The sequence below is a fragment of the Metopolophium dirhodum genome, chromosome 5 (genome assembly GCF_019925205.1).
Source record: "Metopolophium dirhodum isolate CAU chromosome 5, ASM1992520v1, whole genome shotgun sequence".
Classification (NCBI taxonomy): Eukaryota; Metazoa; Arthropoda; class Insecta; order Hemiptera; family Aphididae; genus Metopolophium; species Metopolophium dirhodum.
In genome coordinates, this window is record NC_083564.1 from 19,078,747 (window position 1) to 19,101,499 (window position 22,753).

General features: G+C 26.3%; 1 protein-coding gene across 1 annotated transcript; it reads left to right on the forward strand.

The window, feature by feature from the left end:
• The first annotated feature begins 925 nt into the window (after positions 1-925).
• Positions 926-21,254, forward strand: LOC132945051 (kelch-like protein 2). Its single transcript, XM_061014665.1, has 21 exons — positions 926-1,206; positions 2,425-2,578; positions 2,646-2,874; positions 2,950-3,125; positions 3,191-3,287; positions 5,048-5,207; positions 5,281-5,393; positions 5,454-5,750; positions 5,813-5,953; positions 6,017-6,263; positions 6,332-6,463; positions 11,922-11,944; positions 17,608-17,709; positions 17,785-17,960; positions 18,026-18,122; positions 19,560-19,719; positions 19,789-19,901; positions 19,962-20,258; positions 20,321-20,461; positions 20,527-20,776; positions 20,845-21,254. Exons 2-21 carry the CDS (start codon positions 2,430-2,432, stop codon positions 21,027-21,029), a joined length of 3,285 nt encoding a protein of 1,094 aa, XP_060870648.1. The 5' UTR covers positions 926-1,206; positions 2,425-2,429; the 3' UTR covers positions 21,030-21,254.
• Positions 21,255-22,753: the final 1,499 nt, after the last annotated feature.

A 22,753-nucleotide genomic window follows, 5' to 3' on the forward strand; every position in this document is an offset into this window, starting at 1 on the left:
TCTAGCGTTGAGTTTATATGGTAAAATTATTTTTGGTACCTATAATAAGAAGATAATAGGTATATAAAAGTATGGTTTGACAATTGCACAACAATCATAGGTAAGTACATAGAACTTATACAGTTATACCTACTTGATTTATTTTTATACATAGAAGAGTTAATACTTACATTTAATATATTATCTACTAGGTAATAAAAACTTACAATTTAAAGAAATATATGGTTTTATAGCTATATAAAGATTAAATTAATTCAATCATTTTGATTTTAATTACAACCTTGCTTTCTTTTAATAAATAATTATTAATATTTTTATTAAACAGACTTATAATCATATCTACAAAACTAATTGTACTTTTGAATGTCAATTACGTTCATCATACTGTTTCATAGAAATAAAAGTATTTTCTACACTAATTGACAATTCAACAATTGTAATATTATTTTTATCTTTTGTGACTAATTTGTCAAGGCATTCGAGATGACTTAGTTTAGACCATGCCTAACCAGATACAAATCTTGCATGAAGTTATTTTATAATGGTTGGTATATAAAACAAAACACTTCAAATACCAAATATATTTGGAGAAAAATGAGCATAAGAGAGATTAAATGTCCAAATATTTTTATGATATCATCCATCCCACCATAATAGATAGAAAAAAACCATACATAATTTATTTATTTTCAGGTCTGATTTTTCTATAAATTATTGAATTAATAATTATTTAGTTGATATATTATTATAACCAAACAGTATTTCAAAAAAAGGCGGAGTATTGGAGTAGAAATTAATTTTTTTTTCAATTGTGGTTACTGGTTAGTACTTATTACCACTTTGGTAAGTCATATTTTTCGTAATATTATGGTGGGGAAACGGAACGGAATAAAATATTAAAATAATATATAGTAAACAGTAAACACTAATGTAATAATGTTTATTATAATATTTTGTGACATACCTATCAAATTTTATTTTATGCTTACTAAATATTGTCCAATGTACAGCTAAATTATTGTGTTATTATTTTCATACTTCATTATTAAATTTTGAATGATTCAATTTATAGTCGTTAATGGTAGGTAGAAAGTACCCACCATTCAATCACTCTTCGAGATACATGCAAAACGGCACACCGCAAACTGCACATTCAATACTAATAGTCTATGTGCACTGTTCATTGAGATTCGACATCAGATACAGGTGGTTATTTTCTAATTTAAATTGTGTGATATAATACCTATATTGAACATATAAATTTTAATTCTCAGTGTTACTTTGATTATAATAAAGGCCTATATTTCAATACCATAGGTACCTTTTTTTCCTGCAGTATTAACCATTATTACAGTGGTTTAAATCCAACTACAATAAATCAGTAAGAAAATGTATAATAATCTATAAATTAAATTCAATTCAATAATATTAGACGCCCCACCATGGTCAAGCATAAGTTATCTTGCCCATTATGGTTGAGCGTTTAGAGACAGGGTAATATTTTACTTACAATACAAATATGCCACATCATTAAAACTCTAAATAATATCGACATTCATGATGTGAAATGTGAAGTGACAAATAATACATTTGTTGTACCTATATTGTTAGGGCAATCTTACTTACTTTTTGAAAAACACCTTATTTATTCTGATAAAAATAAAATAAAATGAAAGCCCCAATCTGAATTTCAAGTCTAATATAGAATCAGTATACCTATATTATATTTTTTTTTTTTATTATTATTTAAATAAATTCTCGCTGAAACATAGCAAATTAATATAATTATAATTATCAATAAAAAATAGATGAAAGTAATTTTGTAAAGAACGATGAATAATAAAAATAACATTTCTTGTTTTTATTTTTTATTTCATCGTCTGCTTGCTCAGCAGATAATATATACATTAACTAAATATAGCAAACATATTATATAATTGTAATTTGTTGCCTGATAATCATTTTATAATGGTATGTACAAATTTTAGAGCCAAAAACTATAGAAATGAAAATATACCCATGGCATTCAACTAAATACAATGAACATCTTTAATTGCTTATTATTAATTATTTCAAAAATTATTTATATTTCATATAACTTAGTAATTTCTTAACAGAAGTATTTGGTTGGTCTCCGCTGCTACTAAAATTTAGTATTAAGTAGAAATGATGATATAAAAATGTTTCATAATTTTTAAAATTTCAAAAGTGTACAGTCAGTAAAAGAAATTGATGCTCTGTTAGAATATTAGAATTAAAATACTTTATTTTTATTAAATCTAACAACCTAGGTAATAAATTGATAATTTCTTAACAACAGTATTTTGTTGGTTTTTACCCCATCATAGGTACTTAATTTTTATTATTAATTTTTGACTCAATGATGATATTAAAAATATATTTCTTTTTAATATATTTTCAAAGGTGTTATGTCAGTAGAAGAAATGGATACTATTCAGACATCATCTTGTGAAAATAACGTAAAGCAAGTTTTGGAATCAAATGAATGTGAACCAACACATTTTAGAAATAGCTTTCACTCTGATAGAATACTAGAAGGCTTACAGTCTCTACGCAAGTATGGTGTCAATAACTTTAGCTTCTTTCAGAATAAAAATTAGTTCCTAACACATTTTTGTTTTTAGAAATGAATTTTTTTGTGACATTAGATTTGAAACAGAAGATGGAAATATAACGTTTGGTAATAAAATTGTCCTAATGGCAGCTAGTCCATATTTCTTTGCAATGTTTAGTAATTTTGGTGAGAGAAACAAAGATGTTGTTATTATAAGAGAATTAGATTCCACCATTTTACAAATATTAGTAGATTATATTTATACTGGAGAAATTATGATCACAAAAGAAAATGTACAGGTATAATTGAATAATTAATTTAATATTGACTTCAAATAACTTATCATTTGATGTCAATTTTTGTTGATTTCTAAGGTGTTGTTACTAGCTGCAAATGTCTTACAGCTAGAGGTTGTAACTAATGCATGTGCTGAGTTTTTACAAAAACAACTGGATGCATCTAATTGTATTGGTATCAGAGCGTTTGCTGACTTACATAACTGTACAGAATTGTTATCAAGTTCTGAAGCATTAATAAAAAAAGAGTTTCTGTATGATTTAAATAACTTAGTTCTTTATAGTAATAAATTATCTATATAATGACAATTATTTTCAGGGAAGTGGTTAAAAGTGATGAGTTCCTATCTTTATCTTTTGAAGATGTGGTTAAGATTATCTCCTGTAATGACCTTGCTGTTCCATATGAAGAAAAAGTAAGCAAACTCCAATATTAATAATAGTTGTATTTCAATATATTATAATATTTTTTAGGCAACTTAACACAAAGAGCTAACATATAAATATAATATTATAATATTTACCTTTTTGTTTTTATCGTGAAGAGTTTTATCTGCCGTTTTTTACTGATTTTCATCAACTATATTATATCCACAGAGGATATTTGACTGAGGCAACTTTTTGGCACGGGAAATCGATGTTTTTATCGGCTATTGCTCATCGCTATTTCTTTATCACAGAATGTATAAACTTAAATATGGTACCAATGTATGTTTTAACAGATGAGGGTTGCAAGTACAGAGTATAATGTATTACTTATTTTCCATTACCTACTCTATAACTGAGTCATAATGGATGCAAAACAAAGATCGACTTTAACTGCTTTAATTTGATTTTTCTAAGATTTTCCTTTTTCCCTCCCTCTATAATTTTTTTAACACCACACTTTCTTTTAGTTTCTGTCTCAAACAATCAATAGTGAAGTATATATTACAAAATCACCAAACAACACACTACAATAAAATAAAAAACAAGTAAATAAATTCACTTTTATTAATTAAGAATGTTACATTGGATGTACGAAACTGTATTTTAATTGTATTTTAATCGTGTACCTAATCTAATATTATTATACTTACTTGCTGGCTAGTCTTGAATATAATAAACGTCAGATTCAGTTATATGTACTGCTTGGATTTAAATGCAATAAAAAACAAGAAAAATGCCTTAAAAAAATTCTATTTTATACAAATTAATATGAATAGCTCAATTAAATGCCCTGAAAAATTAAAACCAATTTAAATTAACATGAAATAAAATTTAGATAGGTAGGTATATTCGTTATGTTTTCTTTTTCATTATAGCAATGGTTATCCAGATGCTAATTAATATTTTAAAATAAAAAACTTATTGGCAGTTATTGGCAAATTTTGGTTTTGTATAGCTTAAGTTAGAGAGCTTTTTATATGTATACATTATTATTATAGCGTTCATTATCTAGGCTATCTAGCTGAAGTCATATAAACTATACATAATAAAAATAGAAATATTATTTATTAGTAAAGAATATTATATTACATTTTGAAGAAGAAGAAATTTAAGCTAAGAAGTTCATATAAAATGTATGTTTTAACAAATGAGGGTTGCATGATTGTATCCTCTACTCATCTTCTGTTTTCTCAGGAAACAACTTAAGTTGAGTTAAGTAATATCTTAAGTACATAGTATAATGTATTACTTATTTTTTCTATAACTGAATCTTAATGGATGCAAAACATAGGTCGATCGTAGGTCTTTTTTTTCTTAGCACCACTCTTTCTTTTAGTTTCCATTTTAAACAATCAACAGTGAAGTATCTATTACAAAATCATTAAACAACGAACTACAATAAAATAAAAAACAAGTAAATACATTCACTTTTATTAATTAAGAATGTTACGATTTGGATTTATGAAACTATGTAACGTTATCAGCCTATTAACCCATGAATAATATTATATCAAAGTATTGAAATTAATAAAAATAGATTTAATGCCATAAAAATATTCCTTAGCTTATTAAAAAAAAAATTAAACCAAGATCTATAATGTGTTTTGGGACCCAGTCATACTTTAATGGGTGGTTTAACAAATAACTGATAATTAGGGAATAAATAGATAGAAACTCCAATGCTATTAAATATTATCGTTTTGAGATATTTAAATTTAAATTTAATTATTTTTGTTTGTTTTTGTAGGTATTTGAAAGTGTTATTAAATGGGTAAAACAGGATTTGGTTCAGAGAAAAGACTTTTTGACAGAATTAATGGAACACGTACGTTTGCCAATGATATCATCTAGGCCTGATATATTATTAAATATAGCAAATGAACCTATTCTAAAGAATAATCCTAAATGTTTGTTATTTTCATAAATATATTTTCATTATTAATTAATTTATTTCATTAATTGTTATTATAATATTTTTAGGCAAAGATTTTGTAATTGAAGCATACCATTTTAATCTACAAAAAACAGTTCAGTATTTCACAATTCCACAAACAATTCGTTGTACACCCAGGCAGTTTGGTGATTCACGAAAAGTATGATTCTGTTTTGTTAAATTTATCATCACTATTATTATATCCTCTTAACTATATCAGGTTATTTTAATGTTCAACCGGTCTGATACATCGCCAAAGTGTTATACAGAATGGTATGACCCAGCAACCAAACTACGTGAGAAAGCACCAGGGATAAATGATTGTCGTAAGGAAGCTGGTCTAGGTGTAATTAGAGATCAATTTGTTTTTGTTGTGGGAGGTGTGAATAATTTGTGTTCACAATCTGTTAGTATGCTTGATGTATCTTTACGATCTCCATCTTGGGTTCCAATGGCCAACATGGTAGTAAACCGGCAACGATTAGGAGTTGCTGTATTGGATGATTGTATATATGCAGTAAGTAAAATCAGTATTTTACTTATTTTATATTATAAATTTATATTGTTTTGTAATTCTAGGTTGGTGGTGGAAATCTCAACAATCCATTAAATTGTGTAGAGGTGTTTGATGTCAGTATTCAAAAATGGAGATTGGTAGCTAGTATGTCTACTGAAAGATGTGATTTGGGTGTTGGTGTACTCAATAATTTATTATACGCGGTGAATAATTATATTTTTTTTTTTTTTAATTTGTAATACATTTCATTGAATTAAATTGTGTAGGTTGGGGGTACTGCAGGTAAAAATTGTTTGAAATCTGTGGAATATTATGATCCCACACTTGATACATGGACACCAGTTGCAGAGATGTCTATAAACCGTCAAGGTGTTGGTGTAGGAGTTTTGGACGGTGTTCTGTATGCTATTGGTGGCTATAATAGAAAATATCTTAAAAGTGTTGAGATTTATAGACCGAGTGATGGAGTTTGGTCTTCTGTAGCTGATATGGAAATATGTCGTTTTCGTCCTGGTAACAATTATAATTTTTAGGACAACCTTTGTAAAAATATATTGAATTTAAATTATATTTTTATATAGGAGTAGTGGCATTAGATGGTTTATTGTATGTTATGGGCGGAGAATCTGTAGTTGGATCTATCATTGATACTGTAGAAATTTACAACCCTAAAACCAATACTTGGACCATGGAGAGATTTTCGAGAAGTCGTTGTCACATTTTTGGTGGAGTAGTTGTTGATAGACTACTAAATTGTATTAACTAATCGGCATATATAATGGTCTTATTGTTGATAGTAATATGATAATATGAACATATTTATTTATAATTTAAATTGGTTATTTACAAATAAATAAGCCATAAAGTTTATTAAATTGTAGTATATCAGCAAAATCTTATATAATTTACAATATACATTATATCTTTTAGATTTTGTGGGGAGTGATGAATTTATTGATTGTTCAATGATTTATTTAATTTAGTTGTTTGTGTACACGATAATTATAAGTTCTTACCATTTTCACGAATGTTTATTTTTTAATTTTAAATACAATATGATAAAATGTTCAAATTTAGATTGCAAATATCTTGAGTGCAGCATAATTTTAGTACATATTTTATAAAAACTTGATGCATTATTATTAACATAGAAATTAATAGACAAATTTTATTTCGTCATCAATTCTTTAAATATATAATATTTTCATTAGTTAACTGAATCATTTAAAAATGATACTAAATTGAACAACTGAGTATATTGGTAAGGTAAACGGTTGGTATTCATACCCCTTTCGAGATTGAAAGTAATCTAATTGGTTCAATCATGTACAGTGTTAATACATCTATTAACTCCTGAACCAATGTCTATTACTAAGTCTAAACTTTTTTAGAAACTGGTGGTCAGATAGTTCTAAAAATATAATCAATATAATGTGATTAAGTAGGTATGAGCTAAGAAGGCTATAAAATATACTATAGGTTATTTATTATTATACAAACCAACGTTCCATGACATTTTGGGCATTATTATATTGCCTTGGTCAATTTTCTACCACTCTAATTTCAGCTTTCTCTAAAGCTCTCAAGTCTTCTAAGTGCACAATTTATTCAAGAGCCATTTTTCACAAGTCCCGAAAATAATAAATTGTAATATCGTAAATTAGTAGATTATAATAGTAATATACTTAAGGAAGTAATATATGATTCAATTACAGTATTTAAAATGGAAGTATAAACATTAAACATTCATAAACGCAAATAACACAATAAACCAATAGACAAAAATGATAATATAAATAAATAAGTTACTAAATGAAAATTAATAGAAAACTATCAATTCATTACGTACAGACAGTGTTCGGACTTATCTAGATGAATATCTAGATAATTATTTGTTCATCTTTTATCTTATCTAGATAAATAGTTACAAGGTATCTAAATGTTCATCTTAGATAATTTTTTTTCCTCATCTAAATTAATTCATCTAGATACATTTTATATAGATAAAAATCGCGAAATTGTACAAACGCATTTAAATATTTATATAGATTCTCAAACCAAGTTTATGGTTTATAAATAATGTAATTATTATGTTCCTAGTGCCCAACTAAAATATACCTATATTTAAAACCCATTTAAAAAAAATTTTATCTTTTTTTTATCTAGATAAAATATATGAGTTAAGTTATCTTTTATCTCTATCTAGATACGTTAGAGTTGCATTATCTTTATCTTTATCTAGATGAAACACTACTTATCTAATCCGAACACTGCATACAGAGGTTGATGAACACCGATTACAAATATTTACGTAAAAGTTTCATTCAAAAATTTTTGAGAATACGAAATTTTGAAACAATACGTAAAAATGGTGTATTACTTACATTTTACCAAGGCTGGGCAAGTTAATGATTTTTTTTAACTCGCAGTTAAGTTAAGTTAGTCTACACCAATAACAAAAAGTTAAACAATAGGTTAACTCAATTAAGTTAAAATTTAATTCACACTTTTTGTTAATTTTTTTATTAAGTTAAAAAAGTTAATTTGCTTATACAACGCTATAGCGTACTTAATTTTTTTCCAAAACTAAATTATAGACTATACAGTATGATTCCTTTTAAAGGTAACACTAAATAATTCTGTCCAGTGACATCTGATTAATATGCGGTTTTCGGGAGGGGATAGGGAATACATAAATACACATTTCTTGATGATTTTTACATTTTTAGATCTTTCCGTGTGCGCATGCGCAATACAACTTGCATTTTTTTAAATGGCAACGGGTGTTTTGAATACTAAATTCGGATAGACCAAATTTTAAGTCGATTTGGTCCTTTTTACCATAGCTCTAAAATCAAAATTGACCAAATGGCAACCAGTTTCGATTAAAATTATTGAATTTCTCAACAATCATACTAGAATTTTTTGAATTATTATAAAATTTTAAGTATTTTGTTTGTTTCCGTAGGTTTGCAGATATTATTAAATCATTTTAATTTAATTTTGAGGAATTAATTAACCTCAATTAGACGTAAATGTTAGTTCATTTCTAATTACTAGGTAAGAAACGATTAAAATAATTAACACAATGTTTTTATAATTTTAATCATTTCTATTATTTATTTGGATAAACAAAAGAGAGTATTTACAAAATAAATTTGGCAATCGATGGATACATATGGTGCAGTAGCTTGGCCACCAAGATCTCCAGATCTCGCGTCATTAGATTTTTTTCTGTGGGGACATTAATTAAAGAATGAAGTTTATTCAACTCCACCTTTAAGTATTCAAGATCTAAAAAATAAAATTGTAATTGCTTGCGCAGAACTTAAAAAGGAACAGATATTAGCAGCTACTCAAAGAGAAGTGATTCATCGATTTCAATCATGCATGGAGAATGATGGGCAAAATTTATTAGATAGTTATTAGAAATTTGTTTATCCAAATAAATAATGGAAACGATTAAAATTATAAAAATATTGTGTTAATTATTTTAATAGTTTCTTACATATAGTAATTAGTAAATGAACTAAGATCTACGTCTAATTGAGGTTAATTAATTCCTCAAAATTAAATTAAAATGATTTAATAATATTTGCAAACCTACAGAAAACGAAATAGACTGAAATAGTGATATATAATAAATTAAATTAACTTATTTCTTAAAATGAAAAATTAGTTCGTTAATTTCATGTTAATTAAAAAAGAAATGAAGTTAACAGTTAGTTAATAAAAAACCAATAGTTATACTAGTTAAATTAAAAAGTTAAAATTAAATTAAATTAACTTTAAATTTTTAAATCGTTAATGCCCAGCCTTGCATTTTACTCGTTCGTTTTCCTTACGTAGTTTTCGAGAATATAACGATAAGTAGGAACAACCTTGTTTCAGTTACTTGGTCGTGAATCGACGTAGATAGAAATAGTAATACTTTAAATTTTCATTGAAAAAATGACCATAAGTTAAAAATGTAAACAACATATTTACCTATTTGTAAACAACGCGCGTTTTAGTTAACACTGTCATCAATCGACACATTTTGAAAAAGTATTTATAAATGAGATCATATTGAATTTAATGAACTTACATAGTTACATTACTACAAAAAAGACATTGAAGCATTGAACCAGCAAAATATTTAAACAATAAATGTTTGAATTAACAAAGCATTGTTTTAAGCAAAAACGAAAAGTGATAGGGAAACATAAATTAAATTGGTCTTCATAATGATCTACATATAAAGTGTACGGGTATTTTTTATTCGTCAGCAACACGAATTCAAAATGTTTTTTTTTTTTTTGAAACATCTTTCGAGGTCCACGCATTTATAAAAATAAAACTTAAATATTAATTTTTCGGCAATATAAAAACCGTTCTTAGGAAGAAGCTACCAATGTTGCAGACTCCATTTTACAAACGTATAACATATAACAAATTTTTGTTCGATATAGTTTCAATAGTGTGCTGTTAGTTTTTATATTACTAAGTGAATTAACCTATCATCAAACTTTTAGGTAAGAACATTATCTATGCTTAAGCGTCGGCGATATTTTTTTGTTTGATAAAAGCCAACGCTGAAGCACGGATAATATACAAGAATTTTAATAACTTATGTTTTGTTTGACGATCAAATATGATTAATTTTTGGAATTTTTAAATATTATATTTGAAAACCATATTTTCTTATACTTGAGATTATTTATACCACTTTAGGATCACCTATGACAATACAAATTATAAACTTCCGTTTTTAAATTAGGAACCTCTCCTTTTCACTTTTAATTATACGGAAGGTATTTTTATTAAGAATCTTGATATATCATAATTAAAATTTGAACGAGTAGTTTTTAAGTTATATATTACTTTATATATACTAAGCCACTAAGAATAAAATTATGTTTATCGTCTATGGTAATGGGTTAAGTAGCTATGAGTTATTATAGATAATTTGAAAATGTTGGTAATACGTAATATGACAGTCAATCTATCAATATAAATAATTTTTAAAATTGGTCCAAGTACATATAATAAATATTGCATCTAATATATAGTAATGTATGGCATAATATAATAGTTATATTTTTGTATAACCATTTTTTTTTATTTATTATTATTTAGGTTTTTTTATGAAAAAGCATAATCATTATGATTATCTATACATTAATATTTGTACAATAGGTAATTTTTTTATAGTTTAAAAACAGTGTGAATTAGCGACCTAGCGACCTAGTAATATAAATAATAAATATATAGGTAATATATTAAAACGATTTTCCAATGATAACACTGTGATCAAAATTTTCTTCTCATCAATATAATATAATAATGCAATATTATGATGCAATGTATGTGTGAAATATTAATTGTGTAATACATTTTCAGTCTTGTTGTATGTAATTTATAAACGTATATAGATGTGGCAGCTACTTGCCTATGTCGAGGTAATAGAGGGCGCAATTTTTCTTCACATGACCTATAAATGAAGACTACATTTAATTCTGTAGAAAAATATGTCAAAATTGCACTAAAAATATGTCAAAATTACAATAAAAATATATTAAAATCGCAGTACCTATAGGTATAAATATGTTACAATTGCAAAGAAAAAACATTTAAGTTAAACAATAAAATCGAAAATATATAATTGATAATTATTTACATAAATAACATAATGGACATTAACAAATTACAGAATTATAATATAGTATTAAAATAAAATATTATAAAAAGGTATTTAAAAATTATAACACTATTTTTGTGAATTAAAATTTTTAAATATAAACATATCATTTAAATTGTGATTTTAAAAATTGTATCGTATATTAATGCGTTTACCGACTAGCGATAATACAGAGCAGAGAAGCAGAAATTGCATATACACAGCGCCGGCTAACAGATGTTAATATTATTTTTCAGACCATAAAGTTCTTTTTCGTGTGTAAGTCTTAGATTCAACTAAGCAAATTATACGTGAAATATACTGATATTATACCATGTCCACTGATTTTATTTCATCAGAGTTTCTTAGTGAAAATATTTTATAAAATAAAATTGTTTAAAATCGGATAAGTGGGTGTCGCTCTGCTGTACTATAGTAGGTTACAAGTGGGTCACTGAAATGGACGGTGTTAAATTTGAATTCAATGATTGTATACGAAAAACTATTCTGAGCGGAGACGGTTTGTCAGCCTGGGATATTATATTATATTTCTATTGTTGACTTAAATATTATTTGCATAGTATATGCATTATTATCATATTTCAATATTTGTACTTAATAATATACTTGAGAAGTTTCAAGTCCCCACTAATAATATTTTAAATTACAACTAAAAGGTGGTTAAGTGGATGTCGCTCTGCTGTACAGTAGGTTACAAGTGGGACACTGTAATGGATGGTGTTAAATTTTAATTCAATGATATAATATCATTGTATAAGAAAAACGATTCTGAGCGAAAACGGTCATTCAGCCTAGGTATTACTAATATATTTGATGATATTATTGTGAATAAAGTAATTTATATATACGTGGAACCTTGTTTTTAATTTTCAATCCTTAGCTATAAAATTTGAACATTTTATAAATTTTTAACTACAAAATAACTAATAAATTTTAAATTTGATACATTTTGTCAAAATTTGAACTTTAAATGCTTATAAAAAAAAATTGTGCCTATGTATTTTTAATATTTTTCAACTGCTATTAGAACGATATATCAGGCGCCTTATATTAAATATTCACGCTTTTTTACCCAACAAAAAAAATTTTATAGATATTTATAGAAAAAAAAACTAAAAAAAATGGAAATTGACAATATCCGTAAACAGCTCAAAATAAGTCAAAATATTTGGAAAATGTTATGGTGTATGGGAAATGCAATTATAAACACTCAGTCAAAATGTCATGTCCCTACGGTCATTTGTTTTAGAGTCACGCCAAAAACCAAAATCGATTTTCTCGAAAACATATTTTGCGTAAAAAATCCCGTTTTCCCTTAATTTTTCTTTTGTTTTTCACGTCGCTTTTGAAAACTACTGGGAAATTTTTACTTTTGACCCCCAAAAGTACCAACTAGATTCACTTTCCTATCAGAAAAGTTACTGTTGAAGAAAATCCAAGCACTTTTACTGTCCTAAAAGGTGATGACAGACACAAAAATAAAAAAACAAAAAAAAAAACACACATTGTAAAATCAATACATTCATCGTTCCACTCAGAATCTAAAATAACTAAAATCATTATAATATATCGGCTCGGTGTGTTTGAGGTATAAGATTTAAAGTACTGCCTTAACACCAATGATGCATTTTAAAATTTACTTTTACTTTACTTTACATTAATCATTTTACTATTTAAAGCAGGGGTGTCCACCCTTTTGTGAAGACTGGACTATAAAATGAGAGTCAAAAGTAAAATATTGGGTGCATATTCTATAGTTGTGCAATATTGCGTCCCAAATATAACTAGCTATGAAAATTATTGGATAGTAGTAATAATTTTCCACAATATAGTTAATAATTATTATTTATGTACAATGTACAATAGTACTATAAAATAGGTAGGTACCTATTGCATTATGGTAAATTGTATTGTGTTATTCATGCTTAATTCTAATATGTGCAAGTGTAATAACAAATATTAATAATACATATTAATACAGTGTTATTGGTTTACATTATTTTGAATATGACTCGTGCCGTTTTAAAAAATAATAATTTTTCAAATTCTGATGTTTAGAATTTTATGATATTTTATGATCTATTTATTTGTTAATGTATCATATGTTTTTAACTACTTAACTAGTATATTCGTCCAGTGAGGTACAAACTTCAATTTTTTAATTAAGAAAATTTGTATGTTTCTACATAAAAATTCTCATCAGTTGTTTCAATGGCATTAAAATGTTTATACTAAGGAGTAAAGATAATTATCCTATAAATGCTTTTACAAAAATATAAAATATATTATGTAATATTATATGTAGTATATATACATATATTTATTTTCGCAAATTATTTATAATGACAGATCAATAGTAATAAATTACAACCATTTTCAAATTATCTAATCCATCGAGCTAGTCTAGCTACATGAACCCATAAGCATTCGACGCATAGTATTTAACGTTATACAACTCAAAAACTACTCTAGCTAATTTTGATTTAGATAGTTCCAAATTCACAAAGAAAGGTATACATACGTATTTGTTTTTTAAATTTGTTCAATTAAATTATTTATATTATTAAACTGTCCAATCTCATTTTAAATGATACGAATTATTTATAATAATCAAATAATATAATATAAGTTGGTAGGTATAATAAAAGTTTTTATAGAAATAACCACTCACCATAGCTGAATAAATATACTTTCACTATTTTTGTAATAGGTATTGTAACGTATCCTCTTCACCTTTCGCTCTTACCACCGCTTTAGGTGTCGTTCTGTTTAACGAGGTCTCGGAGACTCGACCTCGGTGTGTGATATTATTACTAGGACTCAGGGTCATCTTTTGTGAAGCAAAGTACTCAATACGTATATATATTTATGTATCTATTATTAAATATTAATGTATAATTATTACTACATATCGAATCTTATAATATATCGAACATCAAATAATATGTATTAGGTATACTTATAAATTATAACTGAGGGTTACCGATCGGGCCATGGTGTGTCGTGGGTGCCGATATCAGCAATGTGGGTTGAGCTGGTCGTCCGCGGGTCCTCTTTAGGCCGTTGTCAGCCCTTGACTTCCACTATCGACCATCCACTATGAGTATATACTGACTCTCGAACATCAAACTATCGACTCCGACACTAGACCACATCGACTACCTAACTGTCCCCTGCCAGGAGTCCCGCGTTCGGTTATTAACACGACGCGTGCTAAACATCGCGTCAGCATAATTTATATTGCATACATATATACACATTTGCCATTACTAACAGTCAGCATATAAGCCGTGCTCAGCGTAGGAATAACGTACGATGTCGATGACGATAATCGTTACAGTATAATAATACAGTAAGAATATAAGGATAATATAAATGCTTAGACTCGTGACAAAAAACATACATTCTAGCGTTGAGTTTATATGGTAAAATTATTTTTGGTACCTATAATAAGAAGATAATAGGTATATAAAAGTATGGTTTGACAATTGCACAACAATCATAGGTAAGTACATAGAACTTATACAGTTATACCTACTTGATTTATTTTTATACATAGAAGAGTTAATACTTACATTTAATATATTATCTACTAGGTAATAAAAACTTACAATTTAAAGAAATATATGGTTTTATAGCTATATAAAGATTAAATTAATTCAATCATTTTGATTTTAATTACAACCTTGCTTTCTTTTAATAAATAATTATTAATATTTTTATTAAACAGACTTATAATCATATCTACAAAACTAATTGTACTTTTGAATGTCAATTACGTTCATCATACTGTTTCATAGAAATAAAAGTATTTTCTACACTAATTGACAATTCAACAATTGTAATATTATTTTTATCTTTTGTGACTAATTTGTCAAGGCATTCGAGATGACTTAGTTTAGACCATGCCTAACCAGATACAAATCTTGCATGAAGTTATTTTATAATGGTTGGTATATAAAACAAAACACTTCAAATACCAAATATATTTGGAGAAAAATGAGCATAAGAGAGATTAAATGTCCAAATATTTTTATGATATCATCCATCCCACCATAATAGATAGAAAAAAACCATACATAATTTATTTATTTTCAGGTCTGATTTTTCTATAAATTATTGAATTAATAATTATTTAGTTGATATATTATTATAACCAAACAGTATTTCAAAAAAAGGCGGAGTATTGGAGTAGAAATTAATTTTTTTTTCAATTGTGGTTACTGGTTAGTACTTATTACCACTTTGGTAAGTCATATTTTTCGTAATATTATGGTGGGGAAACGGAACGGAATAAAATATTAAAATAATATATAGTAAACAGTAAACACTAATGTAATAATGTTTATTATAATATTTTGTGACATACCTATCAAATTTTATTTTATGCTTACTAAATATTGTCCAATGTACAGCTAAATTATTGTGTTATTATTTTCATACTTCATTATTAAATTTTGAATGATTCAATTTATAGTCGTTAATGGTAGGTAGAAAGTACCCACCATTCAATCACTCTTCGAGATACATGCAAAACGGCACACCGCAAACTGCACATTCAATACTAATAGTCTATGTGCACTGTTCATTGAGATTCGACATCAGATACAGGTGGTTATTTTCTAATTTAAATTGTGTGATATAATACCTATATTGAACATATAAATTTTAATTCTCAGTGTTACTTTGATTATAATAAAGGCCTATATTTCAATACCATAGGTACCTTTTTTTCCTGCAGTATTAACCATTATTACAGTGGTTTAAATCCAACTACAATAAATCAGTAAGAAAATGTATAATAATCTATAAATTAAATTCAATTCAATAATATTAGACGCCCCACCATGGTCAAGCATAAGTTATCTTGCCCATTATGGTTGAGCGTTTAGAGACAGGGTAATATTTTACTTACAATACAAATATGCCACATCATTAAAACTCTAAATAATATCGACATTCATGATGTGAAATGTGAAGTGACAAATAATACATTTGTTGTACCTATATTGTTAGGGCAATCTTACTTACTTTTTGAAAAACACCTTATTTATTCTGATAAAAATAAAATAAAATGAAAGCCCCAATCTGAATTTCAAGTCTAATATAGAATCAGTATACCTATATTATATTTTTTTTTTTTATTATTATTTAAATAAATTCTCGCTGAAACATAGCAAATTAATATAATTATAATTATCAATAAAAAATAGATGAAAGTAATTTTGTAAAGAACGATGAATAATAAAAATAACATTTCTTGTTTTTATTTTTTATTTCATCGTCTGCTTGCTCAGCAGATAATATATACATTAACTAAATATAGCAAACATATTATATAATTGTAATTTGTTGCCTGATAATCATTTTATAATGGTATGTACAAATTTTAGATCCAAAAACTAAAGAAATGAAAATATACCCATGGCGTTCAACTAAATACAATGAACATCTTTAATTGCTTATTATTAATTATTTCAAAAATTATTTATATTTCATTTGACTTAGTAATTTCTTAACAGAAGTATTTGGTTGGTCTCTGCTGCTACTAAAATTTAGTATTAAGTAGAAATGATGATATAAAAGTGTTTCATAATTTTTAAAATTTCAAAAGTGTACAGTCAGTAAAAGAAATTGATGCTCTGTTAGAATATTAGAATTAGAATACTTTATTTTTAATAAATCTAACAACCTAGGTAATAAATTGATAATTTCTTAACAACAGTATTTTGTTGGTTTTTACCCCATCATAGGTACTTAATTTTTATTATTAATTTTTGACTCAATGATGATATTAAAAATATATTTCTTTTTAATATATTTTCAAAGGTGTTATGTCAGTAGAAGAAATGGATACTATTCAGACATCATCTTGTGAAAATATCGTAACGCAAGTTTTGAAATCAACTGAATGTGAACCAACACATTTTAGAAATAGCTTTCACTCTGATAGAATACTAGAAGGCTTACAGTCTCTACGCAAGTATGGTGTCAATAACATTAGCTTCTTTCAGAATTAAAATTAGTACCTAAAACATTTTTGTTTTTAGAAATGAAGTTTTATGTGACATTAGATTTGAAACAGAAGATGGAAATATAACGTTTGGTAATAAAATTGTCCTAATGGCAGCTAGTCCATATTTCTTTGCAATGTTTAGTAATTTCGGTGAGCGAAACAAAGATGTTGTTATTATAAGAGAATTAGATTCCACCATTTTACAAATATTAGTAGATTATATTTATACTGGAGAAATTATGATCACAAAAGAAAATGTACAGGTATAATTGAATAATTAATTTAATATTGACTTCAAATAACTTATCATTTGATGTCAATTTTTGTTGATTTCTAAGGTGTTGTTACTAGCTGCAAATGTCTTACAGCTAGAGGTTGTAACTAATGCATGTGCTGAGTTTTTACAAAAACAACTGGATGCATCTAATTGTATTGGTATCAGAGCGTTTGCTGACTTACATAACCGTACAGAATTGTTATCAAGTTCTGAAGCATTAATAAAAAAAGAGTTTCTGTATGATTTAAATAACTTAGTTCTTTATAGTAATAAATTATCTATATAATGACAATTATTTTCAGGGAAGTGGTTAAAAGTGATGAGTTCCTATCTTTATCTTTTGAAGATGTGGTTAAGATTATCTCCTGTAATGACCTTGATGTTCCATATGAAGAAAAAGTAAGCAAACTGCAATATTAATATTAGTTGTATTTCAATATATAATATTTTTTAGGCAACTTAACACAAAGAGCTAACATATGAATATAATATTATAATATTTACCTTTTTGTTTTTATTGTGAAGAGTTTTATCTGCTGTTTTTTACTGATTTTCATCAACTATATTATATCCACAGCCAGAGGATATTTGACTGAGGCAACTTTTCTGCTCATTGCTATTACATTATCATAAAATGTATAAACTTAAATATGGTACCAATGTATGTTTTAACAGATGAGGGTTGCAAGTACAGAGTATAATGTATTACTTATTTTCCATTACCTACTCTATAACTGAGTCATAATGGATGCAAAACATAGATCGATCTTTAACTGCTTTAACTTGATTTTTCTAAGATTTTCCTTTTTCCCTCCCTCTATAATTTTTTTAACACCACACTTTCTTTTAGTTTCTGTTTCAAACAATCAATAGTGAAGTATATATTACAAAATCACCAAAAAACACACTACAATAAAATAAAAAACAATTAAATAAATTCACTTTTATTAATTAAGAATGTTACATTGGATGTACGAAACTGTATTTTAGTTGTATTTTAATCGTGTACCATGCACGATATATTAGGTATCTAATATTATTATACTTACTCGTTGGCTAGTCTTGGATATAATAAACGTCAGATTCAGTTATATGTACGGCATGGATTTAAATGCAATAAAAAACAAGAAAAATGCCTTAAAAAAATACTATTTAATACAAATTAATATGAATAGCTCAATTAAATGCCCTGAAAAATTAAAACCAATTTAAACAAACATGAAATAAAATTTAGATAGGTAGGTATATTCATTATGTTTTCTTTTTCATTATATCCCTGGTTATCCAGATGCTAATTAATATTTTAAAATAAAAAACTTAGACAGTTATTGGCAAGTTTTGTTTTGTAAAGCTGAAATTAGAGAGCTTTTGATATGTATACTTTATTATTATAGCCTTCATTATCTAGGCTATCTAGCTGAAGTCATATAAACGATACATAATAAAAATAGAAATATTACTTATTAGTAAAGAATATTATATTAAATTTTTTTGAAGAAGAAGAAATTTAAGCTAAGTTCTTATAAAATGCTATTTAACCATAAAAATTTCCTTAGTACCCAAACAATTTTTACTACAAATATTTTAATAATTATACACGCCCATAGAAAGTTATCAAAGTATAGAATTTAATAAAAATAGATTTAATACCATAAAAATATTCCTTAGCTTGTTAAAAAAAGAATGAAAACCAAGATCTGTTATATGTTTTGGGACCCAGTAATACACTAATGGGTGGTTTAACAAATAAATAAATTAATTTGGGAATATATAGATAGAAACGCCAATGATCTTCAATATTATCGTTTTGAGATATTTAATTATTTGTTTTTGTAGGTATTTGAAAGTGTTATTAAATGGGTAAAACAAGATTTGGATCACAGAAAAGATTTTTTGACAGAATTAATGGAACATGTACGTTTGCCCATTATAGCATCTAGGCCTGATATATTATTAAATATAGCAAACGAACCCCTTCTACAGAATAATCCTAAATGTTTGTTATTTTCATAAATATATGCATTCATTATGAATTTATTTATTTTATTAATTATTATATTTTTAGGTATTGGATATTTAATTGAAGCATACTATTTTAATCTACAAAAAGCAGCACAGTATTTCACCATTCCACAAACAATTCGTTGTAAACCCAGGCAATTTGGTGATTCACAAAAAGTATGATTCAATTTTGTTTAATTTATCTTCACTATTATTTAGTCATTTTAATTATATCAGGTTATTTTAATGTTCAATCGGTCTGATAAATCACCAAAGTGTTATACAGAATGGTACGACCCAGCAACTAAACTGCGAAAGAGTGCACCTGGGTTAAATGATTGTCGTCAGTTAGCTGGTCTAGGCGTAATTAGAGATCAATTTGTTTTTGCTGTAGGAGATGTGAATAATTTGTGTTCACAATCTGTTAGTATACTTGATGTATCTCTACAGTCTCCATCTTGGGTTCCAATGGCCAACATGGTAGTAAAACGGCAACGATTAGGAGTTGGTGTATTGGATGATTGTATATATGCAGTAAGTAAAATCAGTATTTTACTTATTTTATATTAGAAATGTATATTGTTATGTAATTCTAGATTGGTGGTGGAAATCTCGACAATCCATTAAATTGTGTAGAGGTTTTTGTTGTCAGTATTCAAAAATGGAGATTGGTATCTAGTATGTCTACTGAAAGATGTGATTTGGGTGTTGGTGTTCTCAATTATTTATTATACGCGGTGAATAATTATTTATTTTTATTTTTTTTAATTTGTAATACATTTCATTGAATTAAATTGTGTAGGTTGGGGGTGCTGCAGGTAAAAATAGATGTTTGAAATCTGTGGAATATTATGATCCCACACTTGATACATGGACACCAGTTGCAGAGATGTCCGTATGCCGTCAAGGTGTTGGTGTAGGAGTTTTGGACGGTGTTCTGTATGCTATTGGTGGCTATAATGGAAAATATCTTAAAAGTGTTGAGATTTATAGACCGAGTGATGGAGTTTGGTCTTCTGTAGCTGATATGGAAATATGTCGTTTTCGTCCTGGTAACAATTATATTTTTTAGGACAACCTTTGTAAAAATATATTGAATTTAAATTATATTTTTATATAGGAGTACTGGCATTAGATGATTTATTATATGTTATGGGCGGAGAATCTGCAGATGAATCTATCAATGATACTGTAGAAATTTACAACCCCAAAACCAATACTTGGACCATGGAGAGATTTTCGAGAAGTGGTTGTCACATTTTTGGTGGATTAGTTGTTGATAGACCACCACATTTTATTAACTAATCAGCATATATAATGGTCTTATTGTTGATATTAATATGATTATATGAACATATTTATTTATAATTTATGACAATACTTGAATTGTTTATTTTTCTTTTTGTAAATGTTTGATACAAATGTTTTTTTATAATTTAAATTGGTTATTTACAGATAAATAAGCTATAAAGTTTATTATATCAGAAAAATGTTATATTATAATTTACAATATACATTATATCTTTTAGATTTTGTGCGGAGTGATGAATTTATTTATGTTTCAATGATTTTTTTATTTATTTTGGTTTGTGTACACGATAGTCATAGGTACTTGTTATTTTCACAAATATTTATTTTATCATTGCCTAGTCATAATATAATTGCAAATATCGATTACAAATATCTCGAGTGCACATAACTTAAATACATATTTTATAAAATTGCGATACATTATAATTAACATAGAAATGAATAGATAAATTTTAAAACGTCATTAATCTTCAAATATATATAATATTTTCATTAATTAAATTAATCATTTAAAAATGATACTAGATTGAACAACTGAGTATATGGGTAAGTTCTATGTGTTAATTGAAATAACTATGTATTGTTTTATGATATCCGGCTGATACAGTGCATTTGATACTTCAGAGATACATCTGCTCACTTACTTTTCATCATAATTAATTATTATTAACCTTCAGTAGGTCGCGCGGGTTATGAGTACCTATTCCGTCGCGCAGGGTAAAAATTTCCCTTGATTAAACATAATATATATTTTTTTCAAATTTATTTATTTTAAATTTAATATTTTTGTAAGTATATAACGAAAATAGAATACTAAATGTAATTTATACTTTTAATTTAACATTTGTTTTATTTTTTTACTTAGTAGACAAATATATGATATATTATCTTAAACTAATTAAAAAATTACTAACATTATTTTTATAATATATAACATATAAATAGAAGCTAGATAAAATCAATATTTATACCAACCTAAATAATATTAAAACATAGTTTAAAATTAGTGGGGTAATAAATTACCCTGCGCGACCTAGTACCTACTGAAGGTTAATAATATCGAAATAAATAATAGATAATCTACTTGGTTGAATGATGTACAGCGTTATTACATCTATTAACACCTGAACCAATGCCTATTACGAAGTCTAAACTTTTTTAGAAACTGCAGGTGGTCAGATAGTTCTAAAAATATAGTAAATTATAATGAATATAATGTAATTATAAGTAGGTATGAACTAAGAAGGCTATAACTGCTATAGGTTATTTATTATTATTACACAAATATTAATAACATAATATACAACATTTTATCATAATTAATTATTATTAATATTATAGAAATAAATCTTAAGGGGTATGAATAATATTAAAATATTCTATGAAAATGTATTTTTGTATTTTCAATAATATAGTTTATTGAGCGGTTTGAGAGTAAATACACTTATTAATAATAAATAGTTATAAGTAGATGAGGATTGTCTATAGTTTAATTACTAAATTCAAAAAGTAAAATATCACAAGTTTTAAAGCTAAATATTGGACATTGAAAATAAAATATCAAAAATCGACTCCTATAATACAAGTCTATATAAACTGCTTCTCTTAAATTTGTATAATACTGCCCTCCTAAGCCAAAAGGCAGCAAGCAACAATGTAGTCGTTTTGAGAAAAATAACTTTTTCTGAATCACCTTGTTATATTTATCAAATTATCAA

What these genes read in the sequence shown, in the direction of transcription:
- LOC132945051 (XM_061014665.1), top strand. Translation starts at nt 2,430, where the DNA reads ATGTCAGTAGAAGAAATGGATACTATTCAGACATCATCTTGTGAAAAT. An exon ending in AGTTTGGTGATTCACGAAAA is followed by an intron (nt 5,394 to 5,453) that starts GTATGATTCTGT and finishes TAACTATATCAG; the next exon opens with GTTATTTTAATGTTCAACCG. An exon ending in TCAATTATTTATTATACGCG is followed by an intron (nt 20,462 to 20,526) that starts GTGAATAATTAT and finishes TAAATTGTGTAG; the next exon opens with GTTGGGGGTGCTGCAGGTAA.